Below are 27,048 nucleotides of genomic sequence, written 5' to 3'. Positions count from 1 at the left end.
TTCTCTAAGTGATAAGTGTTGCGTATTATATAAACTGAAACCCTGCTATTGCCTCCATCGTTCATGTCGCCCTGTGTGTGTCTTTTTGGTTGTGTTTTTTTAAAGCTACTTTTTGAAGTTTTTTGTTTTTTAATGGCTGATTAATTTTAAATTATTGTAATGACTTGAAACACACCGCTATGGCACTAAAACTGTGTTCCTCACAATGGTAACAAAACTTTCCACATTCCAGTATGGTCGTATTGCCATAGAAAACAAACTGATGAACTAGAGTGCCACTCACCTATTTGTTGATATTCATGGCATGGGAGTTTGTGTGTTGTACGTGATTTCCTAAATATTATTCGAATATTTTTTGGCCCTTGATATTATCTACTAAAATATACAAACACGAACTGTATATAAAAGATACAAACATGAAGTTGTCTTTTTACATACTATAACTATTACATGTAATTTGCAATATCTTTATTAATTTACAACCTTGATAATACAGTTTTGTTTTTATGTACCTAATATAGTGGGTATAAAGAATGCTACTCTTTCTTCCTTAGAAACCATTTATCTTGGATTAAACACAAAACCATCACACTTTCACACATACATGACCTTCTCAATTTGCCACAAGGGTTATGTCTTTTGTTAAGATAATGTTGGATAATTTCATGACTTTGTTTAGGTATTTTCCGGAAGTAAATCAATTCTTTTAAATGGGATGGAGTCACTGCCACCCCTCCCAGTCATTCCCATGTGTGTTATGTCAGAATTTTCCCACCATCTTTCACACTTGGCCTTTCCAGTACCTTCTACCACATTTTGTCCACATCCATATCACTTTTCTCATTAGATACTAAACTTCTGCTACATGATAATCAAAAATGGGTCTGATTAGCATGCAGAATTTGAAAACTCTTCCATTTTTTTGTTTCAGTAGATGTGTCACAAGCCTATGGATCCAGATCACAAAAGAAGCTTGCAGAAAACATTGACTGGTCATACACAGGTAAATTATACTGTTTGATAATTTTATTATATGAGATATGAGCACCCAGCAAGGGAAGACATGTCGAAACAGTGACAGCTGTCACGCAACATCAGCAAAGGTTCAGGAACGGGTCACGTTTGTTCGTGCACTACATAACACAAAAGATGAAACTGTTTGATATTGGTTAAATGGGGCATTTACAGCATGATATGTGGTATTCAGCCCTAACTCATCATGCCCAGACTGATGTTCTGATGCTTGTGAAATAACTCATGAAGACAGTATGTTTGATAATGTTTAGCTTCATAGTCTTGACTCTTAAACTGAGTTTCTCTGTGCTATGATGACGAAAGGATGACAAAGGTCAAAGAAACGTGCTTGACATTAATGGCAGTAGCCACATTTTTGCTAGCCCTTGACAAATGGCTCCGGGTCACGAAATATTATAACTGTGTAAAACAAAGGTGCACAATTGCCCTGGTTAGAGATGACGTACAACAAACATGGCAAAGTAGAACAAGAACTGAACCCTTATTAGTTTCTCATTGAATGCTGTCCCACAAAAGCCTCAGCTAATGTCTCTAAACCGCTGTCGATCTGTTTTGCATGCTCAAGTATCAGTGAATGTAGGATCTTAGCACAAAATATCCATTCAACACTGCCAAGTGCCGCGGCTTTTCCATGGACTGTAACATCTGGGGCTCCTTTTCACTTATTTTCACTTTTTCCACCAATACGGGATTCACACAGCTCTGATTTCAAAAGTAGGCTAGATTTGAAGTTCTGATCTGGTTTACTTTCTGAGTTTCTGACTCCTGAACTGAATGGTTGTTTTAAGAGGCTTACTATGGCTTATTTTTATCTTAGTAGGGTATGTCTTGTCAGGCGGTGGATATAACTGGTGTAGCGTGGCATGTCATTGCAGGTGTCTTTTGCTTACATTCAAAATCTAATCCCTTTTGTTTACATTTTTATTTGGCTGTCACTTTACATAATTAATTAATACACTGATATACGAGTTATTAACCCAGGATGTGGAAGTAAGAATCTCTGGCCTGCAGTCATCACTTAATTTGTGCCTTTCTCTACTGTGTCACAACAAGCCAGATCTGGGGAAGGCATGAGATTGGCACAACAAAGAGGGCATTACTGTGCCCAGGGTGCAGATAAGCACTCTGGCAGATGGGGCATTGTTCCTCAGCACAGGACTGAATGCCAGCACCTCCTCCCACTAACTGACCTGGTTCTCTTCTGTGTTGCATAATTTCAGGATCACCCATAAAACTGGTCTGATTAAATTAGGTTAATTTTATCATCCTAAGTTGGCAACTTTGAGGGACTTAAAAGGAGTAGGCAAACGGGCTAATGCCTTGGTAAAAGAGACTGTAATAACTCAAAGCTACGTGCACCTAGAGTGAGAGGTGTGTTGTAATTACAGCCTGACGGGCTGTCATTCCTGGTAAGGCTATGTGCTGCTCTCAGCCACAAAAACGGGAAGAGAGGTGTCTGGGTGTGCGTGTGCGTGTGTGTGTGTGTGTGTGTGTGTGTGTGTGTGAGAGAGAGAGAGAGAGAGAGAGAATGGGTTTAAGACTAGTTAGTATGTGTTTGCTTCACAGATAGAAAAAGGGTTTTGGAGACTATATGCAAAGCATATATAAACATGCATATATAAATAAGCTGCCATATAACATCTGGCCATTTTCCCTCACTGTGTATGCAGCTGTCAGCACTCATTAGAGAAACACATTAAATACTTTTATTTAAGGGAATATATATATATATATATATATATATATATATATATATATATATATATATATATATATATATATATATATATATTAGTGGTGGGCCGTTCGTGAATTTGATACTCTTATCGGGCGATATAAAAATGATCGCCGTTAATCTATTCTTAAAGTTGGGTTGGGAACTGGGTCAAAATGGGTAAGCAAACTATGATGACTTTCAACTTGATAGTTTAGTTCGGCTGTATTCCTAACCAAATTGCACAGTAGGGGCGAGAACGTGTTTTCAAACCTGTGAATTACAAATCGTACGTGTGTTTACATGGATGCGGCCACGAAGTCGCCAGGTTTGCTTCATGGAAAATTCATTTTTAGGAACGTAAAGTGTTACCGGAGCGGAGCTCGGAACGGTCGTTTTCTGCATGGTCCTAGTGCTAGATTCGTCGCTATTTAAATATTTCTTTTTAACCGTTAAAACTGCAGAGGACCAAAACCGGCTTTTGAAAAAGTCCCCCCCAAATTACGTCGGTGAGGTTTAATGTACTAAATGTTAGCTTAAATTTCAAATATCATGTTTAGCTGAATAAACATGTTAGCAACCCCTTTTAATGTACAGTATGTAGGCTTACAAATTCATGTTTAACTGAATAAACGAGTAGCCTGCGGGGGGCAAAATACCTACTTGTGACAGTATACAAACATTTCTGTCGCGAGTATCCCATAATCCCCTATTCCTAACGGCTGCAGTGCTGACGTCAGATTAGTGGTGGCGACTTGTTTTAGCAGGAATTTCACAAGTTATTCCACACTGTTACATTTTCCCTCACTGTGTATGCAGCTGTCAGCACTCATTAGAGAAACACATTAAAGACTTTTATTTAAGGGAATATATATATATATATATATATATATATATATATATATATATATATATATATATATATATATATATATATATATATATATCCTCCTGAGACCCAGCCATTCATTTTTGTCCTCTGTGGAGGACATTAGATTTGCAGTTATATAAAAAAAACTAATCAAGATACCATGATGATTGTTAATGTGCCTTTAAGAACAGACTGTGGGCTTTAAAATGATGCAACATGTTTGGGGGTGGGACCTTGTGAATGTTTACTTCCTGGTCTTTCAAAATTGCTGGCATCACAATTGGGACATTTTATAGGCAAGGAAAAGGTAAGCCTGTAAATTTAATATTAAATTTAAATTTAATTTGTATTTTAGATGCTTTAATTTAGAGGAACATCTATTTTACAGTTTTATCCATGTTTTTGCATTGTGTAACATTTCTAAATGTAAAATAAAAGCCTATTTATACCATGTCCTCTGTAGAGGACGCCGGGACTCACTGCTCACTGGGAATGACCCATATTCCTTACATGAAGTACACATTACACTTTATGTATTGTTGATTCATTTCAAATTTGTTCATCTGTAGAATTTAATGTAAATAGTATGAGTAATATTTTATGTTCTGAGTCTGAATCTACTTTTATATTTATTATTCACTTGAATTGTTGATAAATTTATGAATGACTGTACAAATATTTTCAATGTATTTTCAATGTATTTCATTAATTTAGAGAATAATATATCATTTTTACATGAATGTTGGGTTTGTGCATGTTACAATTTATTATTATTTATATTTATTACATAGTCAATTTATATGTATTGAGTCCCGATGTCCTCTGTAGAGGACATGCTATAAAAAACAAACAAAAACATGTTTTCAGTTTCTAATTGATTTGATAAATTTTTATGACTATTTAGACTTAGAATATCATAGAAATAACAAAATATCAACAAGAAAAAAATTCTGGGTCTCAGGATATATATATATATATATATATATATATATATATATATATATATATATATATATATATATATATATATATATATGAAGCCATTTCTATATAATAATAACAACAACAACAACAATAATGATAATAATAATAATAATACTAATAATAATGACTATAAACACCTTGCAGTCTTTCTGTGTGTTAAACGAGAAAATGGTTTGGTGATATATTTTTCATTAAATGTACAAAGATAATATATGTAGCACCTCAAGTGATGGTGTATGTTTTTTCTTAGATCATAGATGCTGATAAGCAGGTAACATGGCTAGACAGAGACACAGAGACAGAGAGCATTTAACTGGCTCTTGCCTTCAGCAAGTTTTACAGTTCATAATGCTGCAGAGTGTGAAACATATCATTAATGCAGTAATATCTAGCAATGGCATGCCCCTAACCATTCTGCAGAGACGAGCAATGGTGGATATGACCTGGTTTGCACTTGGACAAGGTGAAGTGGCTTTGCTTTATAACATCAGTCCTATGGAATCCTGGGAAATTATCCTTCACTGCCATCACCCTCCCCACGCACACATACAGACATTATTCATAGAGTGTATAAAAAGGCCCAATCTGGTCCATTATACTGCGTCGTGGTCCTTGCTGCGGTGCTCTGCTCTCCTCTGCTCTGTTCTCCTCTCCTCTGCTCTGTTCTTCTCTCCTCTCCTCTGCTCTGTTCTCCTCTCCTCTCCTCAGCTCTGTTCTCCTCTCCTCTTCTCTCCTCTGCTCTGTTCTCCTCTGCTCTGTTCTCCTCTCCTCAGCTCTGTTCTCCTCTCTTCTGCTCTGTTCTCCTCTCCTCTGCTCTGTTCTCCTCTCTTCTCCTCTCCTCTCCTCTCCTCTGCTCTCCTCTCCTCTCCTCTCCTCTGCTCTCCTCAGCTCTGTTCTCCTCTCCTCTCCTCTCCTCAGCTCTGTTCTCCTCTCCTCTGCTCTGTTCTCCTCTGTTCTGCTCTGTTCTCCTCTGCTCTGTTCTCCTCTCCTCTGCTCTGTTCTCCTCTCCTCTGCTCTGTTCTCCTCTGTTCTGCTCTGTTCTCCTCTGCTCTGTTCTCCTCTCCTCTCCTCTCCTCTCCTCTCCTCTGCTCTGTTCTGCTTAGCTGTTTAGCAGCTATTGACATGCAAATAGCTATAACCCAGATCTATGACCTATGTCTTCCATAGATTTGTTCCATGAGAAAACCCAGATTAAGCGTTCATTTTACCACTTAATATACTATGTCTAATAATATACCTGAGTGTATGTATGTATATATGCGTGTGACTGTGTATGGTTGGGGGGGGGGGGGGGGGGGGGGGGGGGGTTCATTTGTGTGTGTGTGTGTGTGTGTATACATTTAAAGAAATTGCCATTCACTGAGGCCCACCATTCTTGATTATAGAAAGTTCTTTCTTTAATCCTAATTTTATGCTTCTAAGAAAAGGATGTTCAAAGATGCTTTACTCCCTATAGGAACACTAAACCAGAACAAATGGGCCAAGAAATACCCTTCATGCAACAATGCCAAGCAGTCCCCAATTAACATCGAAGACAGTCTGGCACAGGTCAAAGTTCAGTTCCAGCAGCTGAGTTTAGACGGCTGGGAGAGGTACACCTCTGAGGATACTACCGTAAAGAATGATGGCAAGACAGGTGAGCCTGCTACAGTGCGTCTTTGCTTAGGCTGTGACTATGAGGGCTAAGAGAATTTAAACCGGACGTATAAATGGAGAATGTGGAGTGCAGAATGTACGGTAGTTAAAAAGCAGAAGCCTAAATTCAAGTAGCTGTGCCTTGACCTCTGGTAGTCACATTTATCATCTGTTTTTCCTTTTGTGACTGTTGTGAATGATCACGCGTTTTAATCGTAGTGATGTGTTCACGGAGTTGCAATGCTGCTCTCGTTTCAGTGGCCATCGATGTGGGTGGGGAGTTCTATGTCAGTGGAGGGGGGCTAAGGTCCAGGTTTAGGGTGGGTCGAATCACCTTTCACTGGGGCCACTGCAATGCCTCCTCTGATGGCTCTGAGCATGGCTTCAATGGAGTCAGATTCCCCCTGGAGGTAAGAGGGACGTCTTAGTTTCCTTATGAAGAGTTGTTTTTCATAGAGGCATTCAAACGTTTTAGGATATCTGAGCATGGTTTTGTGTCATGTGACATGCCTTTAATAGACAGCTCCTTTGAAGATGCTCACATACAGTCTGTCCGTGCTATTTGATGGTCTTTAGGTTTTTGGTGTTTTTGGTAAAATGATTGAATATACACACAGATGCAGATATATTGTTATGAAGCCCATCAGTTCAACCAATCAATTGATGATGTCCTGAAGGATGGAGGAAAGATTACTGCTCTTGCTGTGCTATTTGAGGTAGGTGCTCTTTGTGTGTGTGTGTGTGTGTGTGTGGGTGTGTGTGTGTGTGTGTGACTACTATAGCCTAATGTGTCCCTATTGTAACTGTTCACACACAAGAAAGTCAAGCAAATAATTTTACACAAAAATTATGTCATACAGTTGTGTACATACAATTTTGGGCCTTATTCAAGAACGGCTCATATGAACAGAACTATTCTTTATTCATAGGAGTGATGCAAGAGTTGTGCATTAATCTTTTTTTGTCATTGAGAATGTAATCTCTGAATACAAAAACTCTTGCTGATTTATTCTGTATGGCATTTTTAAAATGACACTTCTGAAGTATGAGATATCAGCTTTGGCCTTTTTGGACATCACATATGCTAGTTCACAGCTGTAATGAATGCATATGCTTTGATTCAAACAGGTAGCGGTTGTTTTGTTCACATAGTCATGTTCTCAAGTTATGAGCATTTGCTCAACCTGAGGTCATATTATAATCATCATATAAGAAATATGAGGAATTAAAAATGTTATAATAAAAACTACACATGAGCCATTACAGGCCATTGTTTATGTTTTTTGTGTCTAAATATTGTCTCTATGCTTTGTTACTTTGTTGGGTCATCTCTATAAGAGCCTGCTGTTTTGAAGGCTGATAGGAGTGTTTCCATTTAGCCTGTGGGACAGTTTGGGTGGAGGAACTTAAGATGAGTGCGGTGGAGAAAATCATTAATCCCTGAAATGAACAAGTTTGCTCATGTGAGAATGTTGCATGGTGGCACCTTCAGGCTGTACATTTGTGATCACAGACCATGAAACACCCAGTGAATTTGTGCAGTAGCATACATTCATGGCCTGTTTAGGCACGTTATCTCAGTGGAGACGCTAGAGAGATTGCAACATGTTATCTCCTGAAGTATGGAGTGTACCTGTGTGTACAAGTGTAGATTGCCTGGAAAGTTTGTGGTAACGACCTTTTAGTATTTATTGTTGCCTGTTTTCACGCCTAATTCAGTGTGACACTCCAATAATGATATTTTAAGTAAGATGTTAAGGGAGGCTCCCTCAGCGGTTTGAGAGATGATTAGCAAAGGTTCGGAGACAACACACATTCAAATCCATCCCTCAGAGACATATAATACAGCAACACATATCATTGTAAAGGAACTCTCTTATGTCTTGCATTAAAATTCTGTAGCATCTTCTCTCCCTCTCTTACAGACAAGTGTTGAGGATAATGAAAACTACGAAGCCATCATTGATGCAGTCAACAGTGTCAGCAGACATGGTATGTACATTTTAGTTACAGCACTTCATGGAATTTCAAATTGCCCTTAAGGATGGACAGCCAGTGGCAAGACAACCTGTGAAACCTATCAATGAATAACTCGCTTCATACAGAGATCAGCTCAACTCCCAGAATCTCTCCATCTCAGTCTCTGCTGACTTCCTTCATAGCCTGTGATCATCACTGGTGTGTGTCCCGGTGTGTGGTCGGGTGCTGGGGGTTGGCATTGCATTTTTTTCATATATTAAACCACTAATCAGAGACTCTTTATACGCCACCTCACCCGTTATCATCAGCTGATGTCATCTGCTTCTCATCAAACATTATCACACTGAGGAAGAATTACACTGGTTTGTAACAATGCCTCCTTTCCTTCAGGCAAGAGTGCCAGTGTCTCCCCTTTCGTCCTGCAAGGCCTTCTGCCCAACTCCACGGAGAAGTACTTCATATATAATGGCTCCCTCACCCACCCTCCATGCTCTGAGACTGTGGAGTGGATTGTCTTTAAGAATACTGTAGCCATCTCGGATGCACAGGTGAGCACACCATACTCTCTCACTCTGTGAAGCGGTGCGTCAAACAGTTAATGTGACATTAGCACGTCTCGTGCTCCATAGCAAGTTGTCATTATCTGAAATGCGACTGAGGATAGGCTTACACACATCAAAAGCGTGTGAATACTTAAAGGCTTTATGTTGTGCGTCATTTGGGCCTTGGGCTATGTCCCTTAAGCAACTTACAAGTAGACACAAAGCTTTGTGGAATGAGGCAAGGACTGAATGCCTGAAAGGGTTAGGAAGAAGAAAGACAAATACAGGTGGCCTGTCTCATTCAAAACAACATGTAGCAGCATATATGGACAGACACTGTCTCAGTCACATCAGGTACAGGCCAAGCTGGAACGTTTGAGTACAATGCATAATGTTCTTGATGCAAATTACTATGTAGAAAAACTCATTTTTCAGGCTGGTCTGGTCAAGTGGGGACTTGATCTGGTCAAGTGTCTGGTTTTAAGAAACTAATGTAAGCAGCAGGTTAAATTAATTTGTTTTTTTCCTTTGTTGTGCTTTTATTAGCAAGATGTCATTTTTTAAAATAACTTTTTCAAATCCAGGATGTAATAATTTAAACATGAAAATCAACCCTCTGACAAATCATTGTTATACTGCAGTCAACAGTATTATATATAGACACTGTCCTCTGAGCTATGGAGTCATGCAGTGGAAAATTGCCCCAAACCCTTACACACAAAGACACTAGTCCAGTTCCTTTATGATACACGAAAGAAACAGATTATGTGTCAGGAATGTAGATTAGAGTTTTCTTGTCTATCACCTATATCAGGCACTGTACCCTCAAGCTCAAATCCTTGTAAAGGTGTGACATGAAAGTTTTTATTTGTGTTATGGTTTGGAAAATCCTTTGATTTAAATTCCTTCCTATTTTACCTCGCTACCTAGCTATTCCTAGATTGTGTGTTGTGTGCTAAAGTTACCAATTATTAAACTAAGATAATATATCTATAACCTGTCTCTGCACTAGTGACATTTTACCCTTGTGTCTTGTATGCTGTATGTCTGACGTTCTAAAATGTGTGCTGTTGTACTGGTACAGCTGGAGATGTTCTGTGAGGTGATGACCATGCAGCAGGCTGGCTATGTGATGCTGATGGACTACCTCCAAAATAACTTCAGAGAGCAGCAGCCGCAGTTCATGGGCCAGATCTTCTCCTCATACACCGGCACAGAAGAGCTCCTCACACAGAGTATGTGTGCGCTCTCTCTCTCTCACACACACACACACACACACACACACACAAACAGACGAGCGCACATCTACAAACAAAAATGTACAACTGCATTTTGTAAACACTTGGGAGCGTTTTCCCCAGAAAATCTAACAAAAGGTCAATTATCTATTATCCATTGAGCCTCCTGAATGAAAACATGCCACATTTAACACCACCCAATTAGATAAGGTTTCTATTTTCATAATACGCCTGCCCCTGTGGCTTTCATCTTATGTCTGTGAACCAAATTAACATTTTGACCTATTTACAAGTAGCTTACAGAAACATATCATGACCAGTTTGTACTGTTCTTGGATGTGAAATGCTAACTACATGTGAATTACATCATCAGGTTTTTAACATGCACTGCCATTTACATTGTGCTGGAGCCCATGATATGGAGGGGTCTGTCTCTGGCACTGACACTCCAGAGGGGGGACAGTAGTGCCCTGGTTTACAGATCTCTGCTGCAGGCCTCAGTAATCCGTGGGAGGCTTTTCACAAAGGTCAAAAGAAAAAAGTCTCTGTTTAAACACTGAATATGATGAATGTGGAACCCTGTACATGGTAGTAGCTCTTCACTAAAAGGGATATTTGGCTTTCGGGTGAAATTTCAGGATGAACCTAAAATGCACTCTAATCTTTATAAGTGAACTCAATGTGACCTTCTCTAAACTTTTGAATGCACGTGCCCAGCTGTTCGGTGTTTCAGAACTTTTTGCACAACTTGCTTTTCTTCAACAAGGAGCTTGACTGCAAAATTCACAACAGGTGTTTGATCCATGAATAGACCAAAACATTTCCTAGTTCAGTTAGAATTGGTATGTAAACAGTCACCCTCATTATATACTGTTCACAATCTGACATCATGAGGAGGACACCTAACAGTTGATCAACAGCACCTCGCCTTTGTGAGGCTTCAAACAGGATGTTCTTAGATGTGTGAGAAGTGGCCACTGGGCTTAGAGTGTCGCAGCAGGTTGCAACAGAAGAGTCACATGTGGAAGAGTCACATAAAGGCATAAAAGTGGACCTTTGGAAAAGTCCTTTGGCCACATCCCACACTGATGATCGCGTTATTGTGAGCAGTGCCCTGCGGAACTGGATGATGAATGCCGCACAACTCCAGGCACATTTAAGGGAGGTGAGAGGCACCCAAGTGTCATGTCAGACCATTCAGAACCATTTACATCAGAGTGGTCTGCGTGCTAGATGACCTGCAAGGGTACTTGACCACACCACCAGGCACAGACAGGAACGTCTGGCAGAAATGATGGTGGCCAGTGATGTTGGAGATGTCAAGGAGAGCGCTATGCCACGGACACCTCGGATGTAACCAGACGAGCCTTTGGTGGTGGTGGTGTTCCAGTGTGGGCAGGTGCGACTAGTCAATACAGAACTGCCCTACACATGCCCATAATACTTGAATAACATCATTAATCATTGTGCCTCTGCATCCACAGCATGGGCCTAATTTAATTTTCATGGACATCAATGCTCCAGCTGATCAAGGTTGCATAATTAGGGAATGGCTGCTGGAGACTGGGGTACCTCAAATAGAGCGGCCTGCACGTTCTCATTGTTAAGCTATAATTGATGCTCAAAGGAATATGACAAAATATTAAGACATTACCATTTTTTGTTGGGGTATACCCACCACTGTGGCTTTTGTTTCAGTAAAGATGAGGGGAAACGCCACTGCATGCTTCTACTGCTTCTACTTAAATGCCCTACTTTCATGATATCATAGCAGCATGAACTTTTTACATTTTCCATTAATTTCACCGAAAGCCAAATATCCCTAACTTTTTGTGATTCCTGAGTGTGAAAGTTAGTTGTTATCAAGGTATTTAATGGCAAAAGCACAACTGACCCTTATTAATTAAATGCGCTTAGTTCTGTGAATTCTTGGTATAAGCACTTGAGCTAACAGGCTATATAGAAACAGTATACAGAAATGCCATCATTGTGTCAATGTCAGTGAGAGAATGTGTGTGACTTCAATTTTTTTTCAGAGAATCCTATGCAGCCTTTCTAGTCATGTATGGGAGCAGCACAAGGGATCATTAATATATAAATAAATAAATGTTGGATAGCTTCAGCTCGCCCTCACTGGCCTGCCTGTCAGTAGTGTCTCAACTCATCACCCCTCAACATTGCTGATTCCCACTTTATTTTAGAATGACAGCATTTTGTGTTGCCAGGTAACCACGTCCGACGTCTGCTCCCAAGCCTGACTTTACTCAGTAAACTCCGCTGTTTACAATGAAGGTGTTTGAATGTTGAAGAACGTCTTATGCACCTGGGGGTTCCTTTATCAGTTTAACACTACGCAAATCTTTAATTTCAGTACAATTCTGTTAACCAGCTGTGACTGATTTAACTGGAATCAAAAGGACAATGGTTACCTGGGAGACCAGCATTGCCAACACTAAAGACAAACAAGAAGAAATTAACAAAAATACAGCAGGCGTTTTCAGTTCTTTCTTAAACGTCGTGGCTTTTGCCAACTCTGCTAATCGCAGTCAGTGCTTGAGGCTTGCCTCCAGCACATGGTCTCTGACAGCTAATGTAATGATCATCGAAAATGATTCATTGTACAACCATATTCTGCCCTCTGCTGTTGAAATGGATATTGAATTTTTTAAACCAGCCTGTTTGTTTTCATTAGACCTTCTCTCATCTGCACCTCATGTTTGTTAGCACAGTGATGAATAAATTAGTTATAAAATCTTAGTAAAATCCACATGGGTAATCTAATCTGCACTAATCTGGCATCTGATTGCTGCTTTTTTGAGGGTATTTTGTCTTACACACAGATGGTGAAGAATGACCCCCATAATAAGATCACCATGTGCTAAGACCAATAATGATGAATGAGTGAGATGACTGAAAAACACACTCTGTACAGATATGCTCATGTAACATTTTGTTTTGTAACATTTATTTTTAATTTTTTTAATGAATCATCTTAATATAACTAATTGATAATAGTCTGAGATCATGAAGAACATTCCATAGAAAACATTCCGGATCTAACCAAAAAAGCAGTCAAATGAAAATAGACCAAATATATAATCCAAATATTTCCTTTCCTGCTACCCTCTTTTTGCAGTTTGTAGCTCGGAACCAGAGAATGTGCAAGCGTATCCACACAACTACTCCAGTCTGCTGGTGATGTGGGAGCGACCTCGTGCTGTGTATGATGCCGCCATAGAAAGATATTCTGTTACCTACTGGCAGCCCCAGGGAGACGACCCCCCCAAACTCCAGTACTTTACTGACGGAGACCAGGACGTGGTAAGTTACCTATGAATTAAGACAATGACGTACTCTCTTTCATTTTTTATGGAAGTTTGCCTATTTAATGGTGCATTTTCAAATCAGTGTACCCAAAGTTTGTTGTTTCCTGAGCTTTTAAACAAAAGGTAATATGGTTTACTGTAATGCATTCAGTATAAATTTAATCTTTTTTTTGGGACCTTTTAGGACCTTTTGGGAAATTTTTTCCATATATTAGGGAATAACGATATTGCAGCAGGTTGTTCGTTATGCAGACATATAATGGAGATTCAGAATAAATAGCCATGAATAGACATGCAGTATTTTTGAGAGTGTGGGATATTTTCCTTGCAGGGAGCCATCATCCCGGACCTGTCAGCCAATACCAGCTACATGTTGGAGGTGGTGGCTGTGTGTACTAACGGTCTATACGGCCGCACGAGTGAGCAGCTGATGGTGGACATACCCGTGGATGACCCTGGTAAGACCAACCGTGACCTCTGGCCTGAAAATTGAGTAAAGCTACAATATGCCCATTGCTTCATGCTGTAGGTTGATCCTTTGCAAACCAGTTTCTTCTATAGATAATGGTGTGGGATTTGTACAAACCAGTGCTAGTTAGCACTGTGAATAGTAATGTCACCCATGTGTTAAAAAACACAGATAATGTTACATTCCATTAGTAGGCATAATATTAACTACATCTCTGCATGAACATGAAAAGGCCAAATTACATCAGTATTATTTTCAATATAACTCAATCAAATAAGATTATGGTTTAATATGTATCTTTTGAGTAAGGATTTCAGTTTAATAGGACAACCAAGTTATTTGCTAAATTTGATTGAGCACTTTACGATTTTAATTTAAGGAAACATTTAATTCAAGGAAATCTTTAATATTTAAGAAAATTGGCACATTTTGAAGTAAATTTGCACTGGTTCTTCAGTGGCTGTTCAGAAGTATAGATAAATCTTATTAGGATGTAGTTGTATGGATGATCACAGACTTGCTTCTCTTGTTTGAAAACTCGAATGGCCCTTTGCTGGTTTCTGTCAGTCTCTGGGTTTTAGACACACGTTAAACGTGGCTTCCTTCTTGATGCTAGATCTCTCACATCTCTGCTCCCAATGTTGCTCGTCATCTCTCTGTGCATTCTGTTCTTTCTTCTGTACTGAGAACCTGAATATTTTACATTCGCATACCAAACATATTCACCTTGGCAGTATACTATGTTTCTTCACAATTCTGATGTTTGCTGTTAATGGATTTTGTGATTTTCTCTATGCAGATCTTCCTTTTAAGGGCTTTCATGTTTTGTCATTTGTAATCTGAGCATAACTAAGCTTTTCCTTTAACAGAAACAGTTTGACATTCTCACAGCACTATTTAACTACATAAATGTTAATGCACTGAAATGTTGGGAATCTGTAATGCTGCCATATATAATAAACTAACCTGTATTACATAAAATCCTTTGCATCATAATTCAGTGTCTATGGATGTGTGAGTCGTATTTCCAAAAGCCACAACATTTTGTTTTTGAAGTAATGAACAAGAATATTTTTTGTCTGCGACATACCGTTATTGTATGTACAAAACAGAACATCTGTATTTTTGTACTAAACCCATATACAATTCACCTTGTACCCATTAAATTCAGTACATACTGTTATAATGACCTTAAACATAGCTTCACATTTCATTGTGATGCTTGCATGACGAGAATGCTGGAGTCATTTCTACCATTCATTTTGTGTCATTCAGTTACTCCCACATAGCAGGTAAGATCCAGTAGGAGTCTACAAGCTCTCCGCCTGTAATGTTGTAGGGAGACACTTACGTGCATGAATGTCCAGTATTCCTGGTACTGTTTTCTTTTCCTGTGGTCATTACCAGCCTGTCATTGGGCCTTGAACATTCTCCTCTAGTGTGCTCGTTGTGCTGTGTGATGTGGAATGCCTGACTGCTACTGTGGTGTGTCTCACCCGCCCTCTCAGTCCCCTCACCTAACGTTTAAACCAACACCAACAATGTACAAATTCTACACAAAAGCCGGTGCTCCTTGCCGTAGCATTTAAGAGGTTTTTCCTTTATGAATAGTAAGATGCTGTCTGAACAACAGTTTGTAAAATTTGAAATTTACATTTATGACACTTGATACTTGATATGATATTAGCTCATAAATAAAGGCTGGTTTCCATGTGACCTCCACATATGTCTACATGTACATTAGTATGTATATCTCCCCTTAAAGATTATTTACATGTATATTAGTATGTATATCTTCCCTTAAAAAATTGTTTATAAATGAATGTCGGTTATCCTTTTTTTCCACCACTGCTTGATATTCTCAGCAGTAATATCGTCATCCGCATGAAGATTTTTTTCTAGATGTTTGCTCACATCTGATATCTAGGAAATGGCCTTAGTTACATAAATATAATTTCATAATCAATTTCTTCGTCTTTGTGGTCAAACTGAGGTAGCTTGACCTATACTGTTGGTTTGACTTTTGTTGCTTTTTTGTCTTTATTTCAGAACCAGACCCTGATCCTAATTCTTTTGAATCTGAAGAGGTAACTTGGAAGCACTTTTATGTTACAGAGCATTAGATAACATTATGATTATTGTGATTTGTTGTTATGATTATTGCATCACTTCCACATTTAAAATAAACAAAGAGCCTAAAACAGGACACTGAGAAGTAACTTACTAATTTGTTTTTCCTTTTATCACTTAGGAGGATTACGTACTCAATCCCTTTTGGGTTAGGCCTGACTCGGGTCAAATCCTCCATCCCGTCCAAACTACAACAGCTCAGCCCAGGTTTTCTACAACAGAGCAACCAGACCCTCCCATCTATGGTTTAAAGACAAGCCCAACTACATCTACTGAATATCGTAACCTGGGCGATTCAGTGAAACTGACCACCCAGTCTACCACCATGACCACTACCACTACTGCCATCACAGATATACTCACTTCGCAGTCAGATTATAGTGACAACACACCACCAACTACTTCCCCAGAAGGTGATGACAGCTTTACAGAACCTGCTTTAGAAGTTGATGATGGCAGTTACAGCTTTACAGAACCTTCAGTAGACGGTGATGTCAGCAATTACAGCTTTACAGAACCTCCAGTAGAAGGTGAAGATGGCAGTTACAGCTTTACAGAACCTCCAGTAGACGGTGATGTCAGCAGTTACAGCTTTACAGAACCTCCAGTAGATGGTGATGTCAGCAGTTACAGCTTTACAGAACCTCCAGTAGATGGTAATGTCAGCAGTTACAGCTTTACAGAACCTCCAGTAGATGGTGATGTCAGCAGTTACAGCTTTACAGAACCTCCAGTAGATGGTGATGTCAGCAGTTACAGCTTTACAGAACCTCCAGTAGATGGTGATGTCAGCAGTTACAGCTTTACAGAACCTCCAGTAGATGGTGATGTCAGCAGTTACAGCTTTACAGAACCTCCAGTAGATGGTGATGTCAGCAGTTACAGCTTTACAGAACCTCCAGTAGATGGTGATGTCAGCAGTTACAGCTTTACAGAACCTCCAGTAGACGGAGATGTCAGCAGTTACAGCTTTACAGAACCTCCAGTAGATGGAGTTGTCAGCAGTTACAGCTTTACAGAACCTCCAGTAGATGGAGTTGTCAGCAGTTACAGCTTTACAGAACCTCCAGTAGAAACTGCCACCCTTGACACAGAGGCTACATTGAGCCCATCGGCAGGTGGAGGGGAGCTCACTAACTCAGACAGTTATGGAGAGAACCTGGTCACTCTGACGCCCCTCCTCGAAAGCCTCGTGACACAAAGCTCCTCCCTCCTGCCGGAGGACCTGCAGCCTACAACTCCCAGCGTGCCTTTTCCCACCATCACGGCTGTCAGTGCTATTATTTTGCAGACCACTGAGCCAGTGTTTAAGGGTGAGAGCTCTCCCTCTGCCCCTTGTGTATCCGACTCCCCGTTCTGCCTGCATGCCAGTCCTGTGTCCCTTCTCCCCTCAAGCACTGTGTTGTCTGAGTCTGCGTCCACCCCTGCCCGGGATGTCCCATATACCGCTACCGTGCTGGTGTCGGGTGGGACATGGCCGGTCAGCTCCTTCCTATCCAACCCTACTGGGTCCCCCTCCAGCTCTGTGTCTCATGGGTATGTGGAGCCTGTCTCTAGTGGTTGTGGTGATGATGATGATGGTGATGATGGTGATGTGATGTCTGGGTCAGCCTCGGGTGCCCACCCGTGTATATCTGCTCTCCTCCTTCAAACCTTACCTGACTTGGCGCTCTCGACGTGGTCCGACTCGGAGTTGCACCAGCCTCCCGGCACAGCCTCTCCCCCGAGCCCTCTCCCGTCCATGAGGTCTTCGGTCCCCTTCTCTGGGGACCACTCCCTGGTGGCATCGACACCTTATTCCACCTCCTCTCTGTCAGGTAGTGTGGGGGAATCCAGCCTGTTTGTGGAGTGGGCCGACTCTCCGGTGGTAGCCCTCACTGTTAGCCAAGACGCTGACCTTCCTTGCACTGGCTGTGCCGGTGCCGTCTCATCGCATGTGTCTATCAGGAGCTCTCTGCATGCCTCCCCCATCTTCCTGATGCCCTCCTCCACCTTGGGGATGCCCCTCGGTGGAGGCCTCTCGGGTGACCTGTCTAGTCTGGTAGACCATTCACTTCCGTCATCCTCCAGTGTAGGGACTCCCATGTGCAGTGTAGCCGACTGGGAGCTGCGTTCTGGGGTCCTACCGTCTCCTCCTGTCTCTCACGCCGAACCTTCCAGTGACTTACACTTCTCTATTACAGCCACCGCAGGCGCCGTCACGCACAGCAAAAGCTTCCAGCTCCCACGGCCCTCGGTTCCCTTGGAAGCTCCCACTCTATCGCCTACTTCAAGCCCAGAGACTGCCTCGCCACACACGCAGTCTGGCGAAGGGCCTCTGGACAGTAGCGCCTCTGGCTGGGTTGTGGACCAAGACTGGGGCCAGAGCTCGGCTTCGGGGGATGGGAGTTCTGCACCTCACACACCCACCTCTGTCCCCATGGAGGTGTTGCCGGAGGAGTCGGAAGAGGAGCACTCCTCGTCCTTCTACTTTGAGAGCGAGAATGTGACAGAAAGCAGGGTTACCACAGCAGCGGTGTCCCTCCCCCCCAGCCCGCCCTGGGCCCTGGGAAGCGTAGAGGAAGACAGCGGCTCAGGGGAGAGCCTCACGGATAATGAGACGTCCTCTGATTTCAGCATTCCAGAGCGCGCTGACAAAGACTCAGAGGATGAACCGGTGGCAGGTAAAATTCTGCCACCATCAGCTCTGCTCCTCGAGGATTAGAACAACAGGCTGAAATATCTTCCTGTCTTATTTTATACAAAGAGTCTTTGTCTATAGAACCCCCTATAGAAAGTATATGCTGTAACACAGCGACACGTGGTCCAGGTAAGGTTTGGAGGGCTCAATAGTGTTTGCATCATCTAAAATCACATTTTGCTATATAGAAGCACTAATAAATTAGCTTGTCATCCTGAATTAGCCAAAACTCTGACAGTCCCACAGCCATCTGACAGTCCCACAGCCATCATCACACTGCCTGTGTTCATTTGTTGCTCTTTGTGCTCTATATTGTCTTGTGTGCTTACCTCCACATCACATGCTCTTGGGTTGATGTCAAATGCTAAAAAGATATATTACAAATAGCCCACATCTAGGATTATAGAGCCGAAAATTCAAATTATTGATACTTCACAAATTTTACAGATATATAAACAAAAACTGATATATAGACACAAAGTATAACAGATATAAAATAACTATTAACCTTTCTAGACTTTTTTTCTTGTAAGTGTATCCTAAACTATGTGCTTGTTAGATGTTCAAGTCATGTCCATGTTTGTCCAGGAGAGGGAAGCAGAGGACCTGGCCTTGTGCATCATTAACTAACAGCTGGTGCAATTATGCTTGGGCTGTATGATGAGGTCGTGTCATTCATAGGTTAGGTCATAATCTCTCAAGTATGTCAGTCTGTTATAAATCTTGTCCTATGAACTACTCAGAATCTGAATGTAGGATTCTTGCAAGGCTTTATTAATGAAAAGATTTAGCAGTGGTATTAAGGATGACACTTATTGCACAAGGCTATTATGAAAATTATTTTCTGTGACACAGAAAGACTCGGGTCAGTGTCCCAGACAAATCAAAATTAGGACTCAGAGAACAAAGAAAATAAGTATTCACTAACAAAAAAGGCTTATATAAAAATAGATATATCTTATTTTTAATCACATACATTGGGGGGGGGAGGAGGATCTGGGGTGGGGGGGGCATGGCACGTTGGGGTGGGGGTGCAGATCACAACTGCTCCAAACAGCATAATTCTCATCACCATTACTTCCATAAAAATCCTTTTAACTTCTTCCCCTTTTAACTACATTTATACACTGTACTAGATTACATTGCTGTCAATTGAGGGCAGGTTTTTTTTTTATCAAGCAGCTTATTTACTGTACACAAAAAGGTAAGTCTGAATTGCCTCCTTACTTGCTATTATGCCTAACGTTACACTCCACTGGTTTGCAAATGACTGTGATATGGTATGAACAATTTGGCTAGCTTTGTTCATTATTGATTTAACAGTTTAGTGTTTGTGTTGAATGAATGCTAGCCTGGAAGTAAATTGTGTTTACTAGCAAGGAAGCTTTTAAAATCATTGTTTGTTGGTGACTGATGTGATTTGTGTCATGTGGTGCCCAAGGACTACACGTGGAATGGTTTAGCACATCACACCCAGTCTCTTATCAGCCCTCACGTTTTCTTGCTTGTAGATGCCAGTAACAGTAGTCACGAGTCCCAGGTGGGCCTGGTAGACAGTGTGGAGCAACAGAGGAAAGCTGTGGTTCCTCTGGCTGTGGTTTCTGCTCTCACCTTCCTGTGTCTTATAATTCTGATGGGCATTCTCATTTACTGGAAGTAAGTTGATACTTTTGTAATCCCTTCAATTTCATGACTTAATATAACGAGTTTGATGACACAAGGCTGTCCCTTTCTCCTCCTGATTATGCTCCTGACTGGTTCAAATATTGCTTTTGTTTCACATATTATATTATACCAGGTTGTGTGAGATTATGTCGCTAATCTTGTCACTAATCATGTCAGAGATTAAATCTCTAAATTGCTAATCTGTTTGCACTTCATGAAGTGGGCTGAATGAAGGCCCTGCGTATTATCTTTAATGAATCAGATATTATTTATATCTGACTTGTCCAGAACTGGGTTCGAGTGTCAGCACAGCAGTGAGTTTAATTTGTAGTCCTCTGCATGGTGCTCTTTTGGGTAGTGGTACAGATGCACACTTGAGCCAAGCATGAAGGATGTCTTCAAATGTGCTTGACACAGAGGGAGTTTTGCTAAGCTTTCATTCTTGTACTCATTTGCTGTGTGCTATTTACTCAGGCTTTCAACAGAATCACCCGAGATGGTGCCCCTGTTGCACAAGAGTGATTGTTATTTGATTATGATCTCAACAGAACGTGCTTTCAGACTGCTCATTTCTACATCGAGGACAACACTTCTCCAAGAGTCATATCGTCCTCCCCATCTCCTCTGTACAATCACTCAGGTAATTCTCATCATGTGTGCACTCCTGTACATGGAAAAGGGCTGAGAATGTATGATGTAGGTATTTGTGATGGTATTAGTATTGGTTTGTGTGATGGACTCTAGAAGTAATTGATCACCGATTGTCCTACCCAACCATGTGTACAAATGTAGAGAAACAGTGTTAGACTCGGTTCTGAACAAAAGAGACTACTTGTGCTATGAAGGAGGAAAGTAGGAATTTGGAGCACAGATGGAAGAAAATTAAATTAAGAGGTCAGAATATTTTTTATGACATTATCTAAAAAAATACTGTTCAGTACTTTGAACACAGTTCTTGTTGACTTCCCCCAATTCCCATTCAGAACGCTATGTAGATTTCCACAATTATTTGTGGATAAGATTAATAACATAAGGATTAGCAACTTGCAGAATATGAATGATCAGTTTTAACTCCTGCATTTGTGTTCTTAAAAGAGTTGAAGCCAGTGTGTCTTCAAATACTGACAGGTACTGTGTTTCTGATGAAGCCTTGGGCACCAGTACTTCACACATCCTAAAGAGCTGCTTATTCAGTGGCATTGGTCAAACCTGCTTTAAACACTGCTGTTATAAAGCACTTTGGTCAGCCATGGTTGCTTTTAAATGTGCTACACCTATAAACATGAATAACCTGAAATACGCCCTGCTGTAGAAAGTTGCTTGGAGATGAAAAAAATATATATTCATTGTGCCTATTTCCTTAATCCCTAATATCATACCCACCCTATCACATTATCATAATACTAATGTCCTAATACCACACCCATCCCAACACCATATAAAGGCTTTTTCTATTCTATTCTACCATTCCCTCTCCACCTCTTCATGTTTTAATACCATACCCAACACATCACATGCACTAATACCATCCACCATCCACCCCAATTCCTCAAGTCCTAATACCCTCCTTACCCAATCGTCTCATGCTCAATACCAATATTTTTTTATCCATTTAATTTTGTCCTCATACCCACAGTACCATTGGCCCCATTGGTCTGTAAATCTCTAGCCATAGGTTGAACAGACCCCTGTCATGGGCACTACATATGGAGAATATAGCACCTCGGTTTTGAAGAGTCCCATTTGTGTGCTGTCAGGCTGTAGAGTTTTTCATTTTAAATGTATTGACCTACTTGTCCAAGATATCTGAGAGCGGTGTCAGTGCGGTGTGTCTCTATTGCTGAGAGTTATTGACTGAAGATGTTTCTCTGTTTTCTCCTTTCTGCCTTTCCAGATGAGCAGGAGCTTCTCTCACTGAAACAATTTGTCCAACATGTCACAGAACTTCACAACAACAACTCTTTCTCTCGTGAATTTGAGGTGTGTTCTCTTTCTCTATCTTTGACCTGACACACTCAGCCAATTCTCCGTCTTTTGAAAATGTATGTGAGAAGAAAGTAAATTAATGACTTGCTAGGTTTTTCATGTAGTTTCACTCATGCGGGTACAGATTGCAAAACACACTTTGTCCCTTTTAGTTAATTCAGGACCACTAGCCCTGCCCATATTCAGTCATGTATGAACACGAGTTGTAGGTAACTTTTTCTAAAGAATAATCAAGTCACTCACATGTGCTGGCATGCTGTTCACAATATTCAACTCAGATGTGTATAAAAATACACCAGCACATAATGAGAAAGCTTAATTATCATCAATCAGTGTCAAATTGGAACCTCCCCCACTCCTGAGTTTCATTTATTTGCTCTTAATTACATGATTAAAAATAAATGAGGTATGCTGCCATTTGAAATAGGGCTTAATTGTAATTATGTTTCAATAACAATAGCACCCTTCAGTCCAGGACTGTGAAAGAGAGCGGAGTTATCTACAGTATTCTCTACTCTGAAAATATTCTGAGGCATTTATATGGCGTTGGCAGGATAACACTTAAGTTTCTCATGTTCACATTAAACAGTTTATTATTGCGGAAAGGTTTTCATTGGCCTCTGTCCTCTGCTCTTTTTCACACTTACCTTGGTTACTGTGCGGCATAAGGTTGCCATCTTGTGTGTAACCTGCATGGTTTATCAACAACACACACACACTCTGTGTATTAGAATGCTTGGCCTTGTCTTGCCACGGTGGCCCATCTTGAGCCCATATACAGCTCTGAATGGTATTGGTAACATGCAAGCTCAAATCTGGCAGATGCTGCTTGCAGTCTCACAAGGTTTTGTGTGATAAAATGCAGATGCACATGATTCTGGCTGACTTTTTTTTTTTTGGTCCCAGTGTTTTCTGTGTGATATTATGAACTAAACCTGAGCAAAGACATTAAAGAAGTGATTTGTTTAGTTAATCTACACGTTAGTGGGTATTAAGGAGACTGGTCAGTGGTCTGTTCTAGGCTGCTTTGTGATTGCATTGCTTAGACCCACAGTGTGCATGAGGCATGTTCTCAGAGTGATCTGCCATGTCTGTTTGCTTGTTTTTTCTTTTCTTCTGGTCATGTGTTTGTGCATCATGGAATTTCATTGCTGTGCTTTTTGCATTCTCACTCCCCTAATTAGATATTGAAAGAGTATTTTGAGGTAAGCCACATCTCCCGTCTGTTTTCCTTTGATCTGATTGAATTTGACGTCTGTAGCGTACACTGCTTGTTCCACTCATGCAGTGTTTTCTGTGTAACTGTCTGGTCTGCTGTAACATAGAACTCATCTTCTGAATACAGTGTATGTGTGTGTGTGTGTGTGTTTGTAGGCGGTCCAGGCATGCACCGTAGATCTGGAAGCTACAGTAGACAGCTCCAACCACCCAGACAACAAGAGCAAGAACCGATATGTCAACATCTTAGCCTGTATGTGGCACACACAAACCACACAAATAATGACGCTGGTGGGCATTGCGTCATGCAATTTAAATCCAGCCATAAACAAATGTTTTGTACATAAATGAAAAATTATGCAGTTATTTGGGATCACCACAATCCAATCATTGAGATTACTTCAAACCCAGTAAACAGGGACTCATTCTTTGTTTCTGAATGATGTTTCAGATGACCACAGTAGAGTCAGATTGTCTGACAAAGATGGAAAGACTGATTGTGACTACATTAATGCCAACTATGTGGATGTAAGTATATCTTCCTGTTCTGAGCTACTGAAGACTAGTTGCAATGTGGCATACTGAAATTGAAGTTTCGATCAGTGAGAGATGGCATGCTGTTGTACTTTTTCGATACCCAGAGGTGGACATTCAAGGTTCAGAAAGTAAAAGTCCTCACCAAGATTTTGCTCAGGCTTCCTGGATTGTGTTGATTCCACTAATTTTACCTGACTTGCACTAGTTAGAATATCCAGCAAGCTTGAATAAAATCCTGGGAAGGAGTTTTACTTTCTGAACCTGGAATGTCCAGCTCTGTCGATACCAGTGAAAATGTCTGCTAAGAAAATGAAACCTGGGATGCTAGAGCTTACCTTACATTATCCACCATTTTCACTAAAAGTGTTGGAATTCATTTGATCAAACTCAGAGTACAGTGCTGTTATATTACAATGAAACATCCGAATTCACCCTCACTGATCTTCTCCCTCTCTGATTTCCCGCGCTGGTCTGATCTCTCTGTCACCCTCACTGCTGTTTACCACACAGGGTTTCAATAAACCACGGACCTACATAGCAGCCCAGGGCCCTCTGAAATCAAGTATTGTGGACTTCTGGAGGATGGTGTGGGAACAGAATGTAGGAGTGATAGTCATGATCACAAACCTCGTTGAGAACGGAAGAGTGAGCCATCTTGTGTCTACCTCCACACAGTCTGCATTTTGTTAATGTGTTCACCTTTGACAATCTGTTAGAGAGTCTATCAAGAATGTTTACACATGTTCTGTGCCAGACATTTCACAAATGTCACCATTATATCAATGATAGATAAATCTTAATAAAGCATCAGATGCCTGATGACTTGATATTTTCGCCTCTGGTTATGCTTATTTATCTCTCTCACAGAAAAAGTGTGACCAGTACTGGCCTATGGAGACCCAGGAAGAGTACGGTTGTTTCCTTGTGACTGTTAAGAGCACTGAGATCATGGCCTTCTACACTCAGAGGACATTCACCATAAGAAACTCACAAATTAAAAAGGTAAGAAAACGCACATTACCTTCCTCACACCAACTACATGCTTTTTGCGTTTTACCTATGGGTAATGTACATAATTTTTTTAAACTCTTCTGTGAGTTCTCACTCACAAGCTATTTCTCCTCTGAGAGTCACCAGCTAGGGAGTTGAAGGCTAATGTGCACTTACTCTAAGATGTATGGCCATTTTAAACTGCTGCTCAAACAATGTCCTTGGCCAGCTGAACGCATGTGGTGGAGAGCACTGACCACACACTTCTGATTACACAACCTTATGGACTTGTGTAATCCTTCCCTTCTAGAGTGCAGGGCCTAATATTTGCTCTGGGCATTTGTGGTCCTCATTAATGTAATGATATGGCACTTAACTCAACTACGCCACTTGGGGAGCTACCCCAGGAAATATTGTATCTAAAGCAATTGTATATAAAACAAAGTAAGCACACAATTATATTTTAGAAAAAATATTCAGATTTGATTAAATTATGAAGTTAATACCAATCACCTGAAATCTGCTTTCAACAGTCTAGCAGAATTGTATATATTTGTCCTATTGTGTTATATTTTTATATTTATTTATCCTGCAAAACCCTCCAAAATCCTAAATTATTCTTAATTCTAACAATAAAATAAAGAAGGTAAAGATTAAGTAAATGAAGGAATGCTAGTAAAATATTACAGTATTTGAAATGTGTTATGAAGATTTACATCAAAAGTGTAAACCAATGATTGCGTATTCCAAATGTCCAAAGGTGCATTACCCTAACACTAACACTAACTCAACTGTTCAGCCACTGTGGTTGTCAGCATCTCAGCCAAAGCTCTGCACTCAGCCCTATCTTGTCCGGCTGCCTCCAGGGCTGCACGAGGGCTCCGGCCCAGGAGAGGATGGTGGTCCACTACCAGTACACACAGTGGCCAGACATGGGCGTGCCCCACTACGCTCTCCCAGTGCTCTCGTTTGTACGCAGCACCTCCAGAGGCAGGACAGAAGACATGGGGCCTGTGGTCGTGCACTGCAGGTACGAATGAAGGGAGTGAAATACAGCTCCTAACATACAGCTCCTGAAATACAGCTCTTTGCTAAAATAGCTAAATCATCTTTTTTTCAGTAAACAAAGAATTACTGAAAAGAGTGTATTTTATTTATTTTAGCAATTAATACACAGTTGACTCGTTATTATATTGCTACTAGATTTTCAATTGTTCAGCCTTTTTATTGCTATTTACACGTACTGTCTGTGTGCGCACGCATGTTAGTGCGGGTGTTGGGCGAACAGGCACTTACATTGTGCTGGACAGTATGATGAAGCAGATCAAAGCGCAGGGAACAGTGAACGTCATGGGCTTCCTCAAACACATCCGCTCACAGAGGAACTACCTCGTGCAGACTGAGGTAACATTCTACTGGTCACGCGTTGGGAATGCTAATCATATACCATCATACTTATATTTGTTTGTTTACTTTACAGAATTATGCTTAATCACTTTGTTTCTGACATATTTTTACATGCTAGATATAAATTCATAAAATGAATTTCATTTTGTAATGATTTATTATTATTAACATCAGTAATAATAATGATGACAATAACAAAAATATAATAATAATAATAACTAGATAGGCAAAGTTTGTGAACAAACTTTATGTTGGCTTGCAAAGCAGCTGAAACGTTGTTTTGAATGTTGTTGACCTCCTAATGTTAAAGGTTGTTTTAATGTTGATATCCTGCTAAATGATGTTGAAGGCTGTTTAAATGTTGACAACCTGCTAAATGATGTTAAAGGTTGTTTCAATGTTATCACTGTTAAATGATATTCAGTGTAGTGCTAGGGATCAGCTTTTGGGTAATTTCACCAAGTCTGATCACCAAGTCTTGAAAATTAAGAGATTGATGAAATCAGTGTATTCCTATAGGAGGATGGAGGGATGAATGAAATGATAGAAGGGGAGGACAAATGACATCAATATGATATTCAGTGCAGTTCTAGGCATCAGCTCCTGAGTCATTTTATCAAGTTTGATCACTATATCTTGAA

At 40.5% G+C, this 27,048-nt stretch overlaps 1 protein-coding gene across 7 annotated transcripts in view; it reads left to right on the top strand.

The window, feature by feature from the left end:
• The window catches only part of ptprz1a (protein tyrosine phosphatase receptor type Z1a), a 58,561-nt gene that overhangs the window by 15,033 nt on the left and 16,480 nt on the right, over window positions 1-27,048 (top strand). Inside the window, exons 2-23 of one of the 7 annotated variants that reach the window (XM_077007316.1) lie at window positions 932-1,003; window positions 6,061-6,240; window positions 6,498-6,649; window positions 6,857-6,955; window positions 8,165-8,231; window positions 8,610-8,767; window positions 9,846-9,996; window positions 13,136-13,320; window positions 13,657-13,783; window positions 15,844-15,881; window positions 16,046-17,741; window positions 18,108-18,587; window positions 20,116-20,260; window positions 20,818-20,909; window positions 22,164-22,249; window positions 23,440-23,460; window positions 23,630-23,726; window positions 23,925-24,001; window positions 24,521-24,655; window positions 24,878-25,012; window positions 25,867-26,030; window positions 26,269-26,404. In XM_077007316.1, the coding sequence (XP_076863431.1) occupies window positions 932-1,003; window positions 6,061-6,240; window positions 6,498-6,649; window positions 6,857-6,955; window positions 8,165-8,231; window positions 8,610-8,767; window positions 9,846-9,996; window positions 13,136-13,320; window positions 13,657-13,783; window positions 15,844-15,881; window positions 16,046-17,741; window positions 18,108-18,587; window positions 20,116-20,260; window positions 20,818-20,909; window positions 22,164-22,249; window positions 23,440-23,460; window positions 23,630-23,726; window positions 23,925-24,001; window positions 24,521-24,655; window positions 24,878-25,012; window positions 25,867-26,030; window positions 26,269-26,404 (4,493 nt within the window). Of the gene's footprint in view, window positions 1-931; window positions 1,004-6,060; window positions 6,241-6,497; window positions 6,650-6,856; window positions 6,956-8,164; window positions 8,232-8,609; window positions 8,768-9,845; window positions 9,997-13,135; window positions 13,321-13,656; window positions 13,784-15,843; window positions 15,882-16,045; window positions 18,588-20,115; window positions 20,261-20,817; window positions 20,910-22,163; window positions 22,250-23,439; window positions 23,461-23,629; window positions 23,727-23,924; window positions 24,002-24,520; window positions 24,656-24,877; window positions 25,013-25,866; window positions 26,031-26,268; window positions 26,405-27,048 lie in introns of all 7 variants that reach the window. The other 6 variants (XM_077007317.1, XM_077007313.1, XM_077007314.1 and 3 more) reach the window with 6 other exon arrangements.

The sequence above is a fragment of the Brachyhypopomus gauderio genome, chromosome 5, assembly GCF_052324685.1.
Source record: "Brachyhypopomus gauderio isolate BG-103 chromosome 5, BGAUD_0.2, whole genome shotgun sequence".
In the NCBI taxonomy this organism is placed as follows: domain Eukaryota; kingdom Metazoa; phylum Chordata; class Actinopteri; order Gymnotiformes; family Hypopomidae; genus Brachyhypopomus; species Brachyhypopomus gauderio.
This window is presented reverse-complemented; position numbering and strand designations above follow the sequence as displayed.